This window comes from Microtus ochrogaster, chromosome 6, assembly GCF_000317375.1.
Source record: "Microtus ochrogaster isolate Prairie Vole_2 chromosome 6, MicOch1.0, whole genome shotgun sequence".
Lineage (NCBI taxonomy): Eukaryota > Metazoa > Chordata > Mammalia > Rodentia > Cricetidae > Microtus > Microtus ochrogaster.
The window spans coordinates 83813984-83822419 of NC_022013.1; the positions used below are offsets into that span (position 1 = coordinate 83813984).

The 8436-nt window shown below is 40.5% G+C and overlaps 1 protein-coding gene across 1 annotated transcript in view; it reads right to left on the reverse strand.

Moving 5' to 3' along the window:
- Positions 1-8436, reverse strand: part of Acbd3 (acyl-CoA binding domain containing 3) — a 32137-nt gene that overhangs the window by 15450 nt on the left and 8251 nt on the right. The window contains exons 2-5 of the mRNA XM_005348961.2: positions 7634-7775; positions 6484-6624; positions 4790-4948; positions 2755-2929 (exon numbers count right to left, since the gene is read on the reverse strand). Of these exons, the coding sequence (XP_005349018.1) occupies positions 2755-2929; positions 4790-4948; positions 6484-6624; positions 7634-7775 (617 nt within the window). The remainder of the gene's footprint in view (positions 1-2754; positions 2930-4789; positions 4949-6483; positions 6625-7633; positions 7776-8436) is intronic.

Sequence of the window (8436 nt, forward strand, 5' to 3'; positions counted from 1 at the left end):
GTGAGCCACCATGTGGTTGCTGGGAATTGAACTCAGGACCTTTGGAAGAGCAGGCAATGCTCTTAACCACTGAGCCATCTCTCCAGCCCCTTGACGCTACTCTTTTAACAAAAATATTAAATCATACATTTACAGGATTACCAAGAGAGACATGTATGTTGACCTATCTATGCAGGTAATTCATATAAGAAATCATTTCTAAGGAAAAACACCTCTCTCTGCTGTTATATAAAACACGATATTTCTTTGTGTGTTTGGTTTTCAAGAAAGAGATTCTCTGTGTTTCCTTGGCTGTCTTGGAATTACCTCTTATAGACCAGGCTAGCCTCAAACTCACAAAGATCCACCTGCCTCTGTCTTCTAAGTGCTAAAATAAAAGATATATGACACAATCACCCAGTCAAAACACAACATATTAAAATATACTCTAAGGCTTAGACTCTAAATCACTTCTAAGGTTAGTTTAAAAAAAAAAAAGCACCAGCTATCACAAATAAATACAATCAAAACAAGTCAGTACATTCAAAACATTACATGATGGTAGAAGGCATTCTTGAAACTCTGCAGTAAAATCAATAAACTTCCTTTTCTAGATTCTACTGCCCAGGACTCTTATCTAATACACAGAGTAGGCTGCAATTATTTACATGGCACTCTCTCTCTCTCTCTCCTCCCTCTCTAAACGCTTTGGGAGAAGTTTTAAAAAGTTCAGGAAGATATGGGTATGGCAGTGCATGCTTTGTAACCCCAGCACTGGGAGGTAGCGTGTGTCTCAGCCTCAGCCACACAAGACCCTGCCTTAAGAACAAAAGCAGAAAGGTGCAGAACAGATACCAGCACAGCAGTTCATCAAAGTTCATACTTTAGCAGTAAAATTCTTTCTTTCTCCCTTTTATGTAAAATTCATTAGTAACTGTTAAAAAAAAAAAAAAAAAAAAGAAGGGGCTGGAGAGATGGCTCAGAGGTTAAGAGCACTGGCTGCTCTTCCAGAGGTCCTGAGTTCAATTCCCAGCAACCACATGGTGGCTCACAGCCATCTGTACTGAGATCTGGCGCCCTCCTCTGGCATGCGGGCATACATCGAGGCAGAATGTTGTATACATAATAAATAAATAAATCTTTGAAAAAAAAAGAACTTATGTGGCTATGAAGCTGTAAGGCTGAGTTCTCAGGTAGCTCACTGTACCCACCTATTCCCAGAAGCAACCAATTAGAGTTTGATCATACTAATTCTGAGATTTCTAATTCCATCACTCCATTTCTTGGATTTATCCTACCAGAATGACTTCCTCCACATAAAGTGATAGTGGCCTATGACCAGGACAGTATGTAACAGCAAAGTTATTATTTCACTGCCTATTAAGTGAAAAAAAAAGTGGGGGGAGTGAGGAGAGGGTAAAATACTAAAGTAGAAACAGGCCATAGAAGAGGCAGAAGCATCTCTCAAAAATGCTTATTAAACTATGGTTTAGTATCTGTCTGATCCTCTCATGGGTTATATACAATCTTTAGGGCCTTTTAACATCTCACTGATTTCTAAAAATAGGGGAGAAGGGTTATTTCATATAAAAATGTTTTACCTTCCTAAAAAAATATTTATTATTATATAATGAATAACGTGTGCATGCTGATTTTGTCTGTCAAAAAATATCATGGCCCAATATGGTAAGCATTTATAAATCAATTAATTTATCTTCCTACTCCCCCTGGTGCTCCCTCCATCTCTCTCCCTTTTCCACTTGGAAATAGGGTCCTTCTAAGGTTGCCCAGATTAGTCTGAACTCTCAGTCACCTGGGTAGCTGGTATTACAGGTTTGTACCACCAGACCTAGCTATTCTCTTTATTTTATAATCCCATGAGATCAGGAACTTTGCTCTTGTGTCTTATTTTCACAGAACTTGAGAAAAAGCAGGAAATCAGAGCAATAGTAACATGTCAGAAAATCAATGATAATGGCAGAGTCAGGACAGAATCCAAATAACCTGTCTTTCATTTAAACTGCCTTCTAAGCCGGGCGGTGGTGGCGCACGCCTTTAATCCCAGCACTCGGGAGGCAGAGGCAGGCGGATCTCTGTGAGTTCGAGACCAGCCTGGTCTACAAGAGCTAGTTCCAGGACAGGCTCCAAAGCCACAGAGAAACCCTGTCTCAAAAAACCAAAAACAAAAACAAAAAAAAAAAACAACTGCCTTCTATATGGTTGTGAGCCGAGACTTTAACAGCTGAGCCACCTCTCCAGCCCAAGCTTTCTAAATGTTGAAGTGATATTTAGGAATGGAACTCTGGAGAAGGAGTATATGCTGTCATGAGTTATAATGGATCTGGCCCAGTTTTGAGGAACTAGCCTTATGGGCTCATGGGAGGGAAGTAAACCCCTCAAAGCTGTCTGACCTTGACACTGCATGTTCTGCCTGAAGGATGTTCTTACAATAAGACTAGCTACCCAGGCCTTCACAGTTTCAGGGGCACTACTTCAGTCCATACCAGACTCATTGTTATGACACTAGACCTAGACAACTCCCACACAACAATATAAACATAAACATAACAATATAAAAGTACATCCTCGGAGGTTCAAGAGCCTGTATTTTTTTCTTGTAACTGTCAGTATAATGCTAAATAGACTGCCTAAAAGATAAACTGAATAGTTACTTTATACCTTAGAGGCTAGCTAATGCAAAATTCATTTGCAACTGATAGGAAAGAAACTGGGTTCCATGGAAACACAACACCTTCTCTAAAGCTGCTGTCATACCTGTTGCTGTGCAAGCTGAACTTGATACAACTGTTGCATGTACTGCTGATAGTGCTGCTCCTGCAGCTGGCGGATGAGAATCTGCTGCTGCTCGTAGTTCCCTGGATACTGCTGGGCTGCATACTGCTGGAATTGCACGGCAGTCTGCGAGTTTAAAGCTGCCATTATCTGCTGCCTAAAAACATTAATAAATACATGCCAGTCTGACGACATGAGACTGTTCATAACGAAATAAAATGACCTGCTCATTCTTATAGTTTATAACTTAGAAAAAGAATTAACTAATAACGTTTAACAAATAGCATGTGCTCCAGGCACAGAATATTCAAGGAAAAAACTGACCTCTAACTTTTGGGTTTTTCGAGAAAAGTTGGAATGGAGAATAAATACCAAGCACATCACCACCATCAACAGCATCATTAATTATTAACACTTACTGTGCTCTTTTGATGTGATCCGCAATGTTAACAGCATTTACACATAGTCTTTGATGACACTATGAGGTGTTTGGCAATTGCCCAAGACTCAGCTGCAGCTAGATTCAAGAGCCAGGACTCAAATCTAGCTAGTCTGGCTCCAGAGACTGCACCAATTCACCATGATGCTGTAACATGACGGACTGCCATTTGGGCATGGATGGGTGTTTGATTCTGGCTACGGTTTCCCTACCTCAACTGCCCAGAGCAGCACAAGGTAGGAGGACAGCTAATCGATGCTATAGACTCTGTTAAGGATGACAAGCCAACAGTCTGCAGCATCTGACCTAAAGGTGTCTTTATTGAGACGCATTGAAGATAGTAACAGCAGGGCATGCTGCTTGGCTTAGTGATCTTTCTCTTCCTCCCCCTCTCTCCATGGGGTCATATTATATAGAGCCCGGGCTGACTTCCCTCAGCCTCTGAAGTGCTGAGATCACAGCTGAACAGTGCTGCACCTTGTCTGGACATATCAATTTCTACTAAATTATTACAACTGTCTTTACTCTCTTCAGAGAAAACTACATGTTTCAAAACTGTTATGTGACCACTTACCAAAGATCTCAAATCTATTTACGAAGTAAGCAGGTAAATAAAGCAAAAACTTCAGATACTGACTAAAGCATTGCACTGGGTCCACCTAAGGTATTCAATTCCAAATCCAAAAGAGAATGGCATTAAAACTTCGTTCCAAAGTAGAATGAGGCCATAGTTCACTCTGAAGCTAGCTACCATTGAAGGTTTTTCTGAGAAGCTAGCTGGAAACAATGAAGAGAACTCAATGTACCTCAAGATTTCTGGCTTAACTTTTCTGTATCCCTGGATCCCTAGGCCCTCTCTCCTGCATTTGTTTACCTCTCTGTATCTACAGCTGCCCTTTGAAAAGCCAGGCCTTTCTAAGACAGCTGCTTTCAGCCTTTACTGAATAAAGCAGTTTCAGCTCCCATGTCCTGTACAGGGACTGGGAATAGCTACCTGATATACATGGATTAGCTAGGCTCTAAGTCCTCAGAATTTTTAACTGGGCTTCAGATTCTAGCCAGCCTCTCAGATACACACACACACCAAAAAAAAAGACGAAATTCCCAGGTAAAACAGCCTTGTAAAAACAAAGAACAGAAACTGCAGAAAACAGTGAGAAGAAAGAGACAGACTAAGAAGACAAGAGACTACGAAAACTTCAAGACCCTGGACTCAAGACAGAGCAGCTGAACAACCTCAATTGCTGTTTCTAGTCTCTAGGTTTTACAAGCTAACCCTAAATTTCCTCAACACATTATTCTTTGATAAAAAACGAAAGTCACAGCCAGGCGGTGGAGGCGCACGCCTTTAATCCCAGCACTCAAGAGGCAGAAGCAAGTGGATCTCTGTGAGTTTGAGGCCAGCCTGGTCTACAGATCATCCAGGACAGGTTCCAAAGCTACAAGGAGAAACCCTGTCTCGAAAAACCAAAACCAAACAAACAGAAAACAAGAATCACTGTTAAAAATGAAAAGGAGCTAACACGAGTCTACCTCCCAGGCCCACAGTCACGAGAACATTCTAAAACACACACTCACTTTTGCTGTTCCAGTCGAAGCCTTTCTTCTTCTATTCGCCTCCTCTCCTCTTCCTCCCGCCTAAGCCTTTCCTCCTCTTCACGCTTCCGTCTCTCTTCTTCCTTTTGCAGACGCTCTCGTTCTTCCTCTTCACGCTGCCTTCGCTCCTCCTCCGCCTTTCTACAAGGTACATAAAAAAGAGAATTAACTCTGCACAGTGAATTTTATATTTAAATAATTTAAACTTCACTCCCCAGTGAAAAATAAGATAAAAATCTGTTCAGAGAATAGCAATCTATCAAAAATTCAAACACATAAACTTCCATATAATAGAAACTTAAAATGAAATCAATCTCACAATATACATGACTACATCAAGGATAATTACTAGCTGGGTGCTTTCATATAGTCTTTAATAACAAAACAAAAGCAAGAATCAAAAACCACAACTTTGGAAGGTGTTACATACATATAATTCAACAATGTACTAAAATAAATAAATCAACTTTCCATGCTATTTCATTTTCATTAAGTATCAAGTCTTAGCCTGGCACGGTGATTTTCAGCACTGCAGAGGCAGAGGAAGTTCTAAGCTAACCAGAAATACACAGTGAAACCTTCTCTTTAAAAAGGAATTGGTTTAGCCGGGCGATGGTGGCGCACGCCTTTAATCCCAGCACTTGGGAGGCAGAGGCAGGTGGATCTCTGTGAGTTCAAGACCAGCTTGGTCTACAGAGCTAGTTCCAGGACAGGCTCCGAAGCCACAGAGAAACCCTGTCTCGAAAAAACCAAAAAAAAAAAAAAAAAGGAATTGGGTTCCCAGCTCTTGGGAAGCAGAGGCAGGCGGATCTCAGTGAGTTCAAGGCCAGCCTGGTGTACAGAGCAAGTTCCAGGATAGGCTCCAAAGCTACAGAGAAACCCTGTGTAGAAAAACAAACAAAGCAAAAACAAGCAACAACAACAACAATAAAAAAGGGACTGGACCATGGTACGTTTAATCCCAGAATTTGGGAGGCAGAGAAAGGCAATCTCTGAGTTTGAGCCCACTCTGGTCTACAGAGTGAGTTCTAGGACAACCAGAGCTACACACAATTTAGAAACCCTGCTTTGAAAAAAAAGAAAAAGAAAAAAAAAACACAATAAAAAAAGAAACAAACAAACAAACAAACAATAAAAAGTGATGAGGCGGGGGGCTGGAGAGATGGCTCAGTGGTTAAGAGCACTGACTGCTCTTCCAGAGAACCCTGGTTCGATTCCCAGCACCCACATGGCAGCTCACAGCTGTCTGTAATTCCAGTTCCAGGAGACCCGACACCCATGGCAAAACACCTATGTACATAAACCAAAAATAAATAATACAAAATTAAAAAAGTGATGAGGCAGGGCAGGGAGGGCTAGAGAGATGGCTCAGCAGCTGAGCTTGTTAAAAAGCTTACTGTAGTAAAACAAAGGTAGCCAGGGGTGGTAGTACACATGTGTAATCCCAGCACTCAGCAAGACTTTGCCTGCCTCAAAGGAAAACAGAGGATGCTGCTGTAGATGGGAGGCTCACTTAAAGGGCACAACCAGAAGGAAGCAGCCCTGCTTCCTTCAAACTTGTATGAAAATCTGCCCCTACCAGGAGTGCTGAAAAACTCCAGGAGAAGTGGAAGTGAGGGCCTAGAACAAAGCAAAAGCATCAGTGCAGGTCCCACTACCACGCCCTGTAACATCACCTTCTTTTCTCTTCTTCCTCCTTCTCTATCCTGTGGGAAGCAACATAGGCCGAAAAGAGAGGACAACACCTATTTAGAAGCTTCACAAACTCTACCATGGCGTCCTCCTTGGACGTGTTCCCCAGGGCTGCCCATTCTCTCCTGCAAAGAATAAAAGAAACAGTTACCTTCCTTTAGCAAAATGAGAATCGTACTCAATTAAACCTATATGAAAAATACTCGACTACAGTTAAAATAAAATATGCTTTTACTAGAATCAGAAAGTTCAGAATGTCAAGTTTCAACAAACCTATAGTGATATATTAAATAAGATGCCAAAACAATCCAAAATATAAATGTACTTTGATTATTCACACTTGTTAAAAAGCAATCCATATTTTATTTTCTTTACATATTTTAGCTTGAATCAAAATTACTCTGTTTTAGCCGGGTGGTGGTGGTGCACGCCTTTAATCCCAGCACTCGGGAGGCAGAGACAGGCGGATCTCTCTGTGAGTGTGAGGCCAGCATGGTCTACAAGAGCTGGTTCCAGGACAGGAACTAAAAAGCTATGGAGAAACCCTATCTCAAAAAATAAAAAAAATAATAAAAAATAAAAAAAATTACTCTGTTTTTTGGCACAATTTATGTATGTCTAGATAAGAGAATCATAGTATGTGCTATTGGAGGATGAAAGAGGGCATCAGATACCCAGAAACTGGAATTATAAATGGTTTTAATTTTTTTTTCTTGTTTTTTCAAGACAGGGTGTCTCTGTTTAACAGTCCTGGCTGTCCTGGAACTCGTTCTGTAGACCAGGTTGGCTTTGAACTCACAGAGATGCACCTGCCTCTGCCTCCCAAGAGCCAGGATTAAAAGCGTGTACCACCACCATCCGGCGATGGTTTGATTCTTAACAGCTGATTAACAGCTAAGCCATCTCTCCAGACCCAGTAGTACGTGTTTAAAATTGCTGTTTTTAATATTATTTAGGAAGTGTTAGATAAAACTGTACTTGTATTATGTTCATAACCAGGTAAGTAAACTTCTTTCACTATGAGCAAAATGAATGTTTCAGTTGCAATGCTAAGCTAACTATTTCACCTTAAGCAATTCACATTATACCTCTAACATCATTATTAAATTTATTAAGTAAGAAAACACTTGTTACCTCCTATCATTCCCCAACACATCAAAGAATCCAACCTCAGGGCAAGTGTCTGGGTTATATGGGCCCAAGAGAACCTGCTTGTGCAGTGCCACAAACTTCAGTTTTTCTTCATAAGTTGGATGAAAAGCCTTGCCATCTTTTACTGAAAGAGAACAAATTAAAAAAAAATAATAATTGGTACTGTCAAAATACACAATTTTCAGCACTGGAAAGACACTGGTTTGTTTGCTACAGTCAATAACTGCCTATAACAGGCAAAAGCAGTATATAAAGACTTATTTTTTACTGAATTTTAATAGTCAGAGCCTAAAACAGAAATCCTTTATAGAATATTCTTTTCTTCCTCCCCTCTCTTCATTTTTTCCTTTTATTTTTTTCTCTTAAGTCAGGGTGGTTTCTAGTTCTTTATGGTGCGCATGCAGGCCTCAACTCAGTCCTCCTGATTCAGCCCCTAAATACTGGGATTGCGGGCATGTGCCACCACAACTAGTCTGACTTATTTCTTTGTTGAACAACTATCATTATTTATACTAAAGTTACCATAGAGAAACTCATCTGTCAAACTGCTTACAGGCATGTAGACAGTGTCATTTGAACATTTAGCCATACATTAAAAAATATACAAATTTTTTTGTTTTTTTGTTTTTTGAGACAGGGTTTCTCTGTAGCTTTGGTGCCCATCCCAGAACTAGTTTTTTTTTTTGTTTTTTTTTGTTTTTTTTTTGTTTTTCTCTGTGGTTTTGGAGCCTGTCCTGGAACTAGCTCTTGTAGACCAGGCTGGTCTCGAACTCACAGAGATCCGC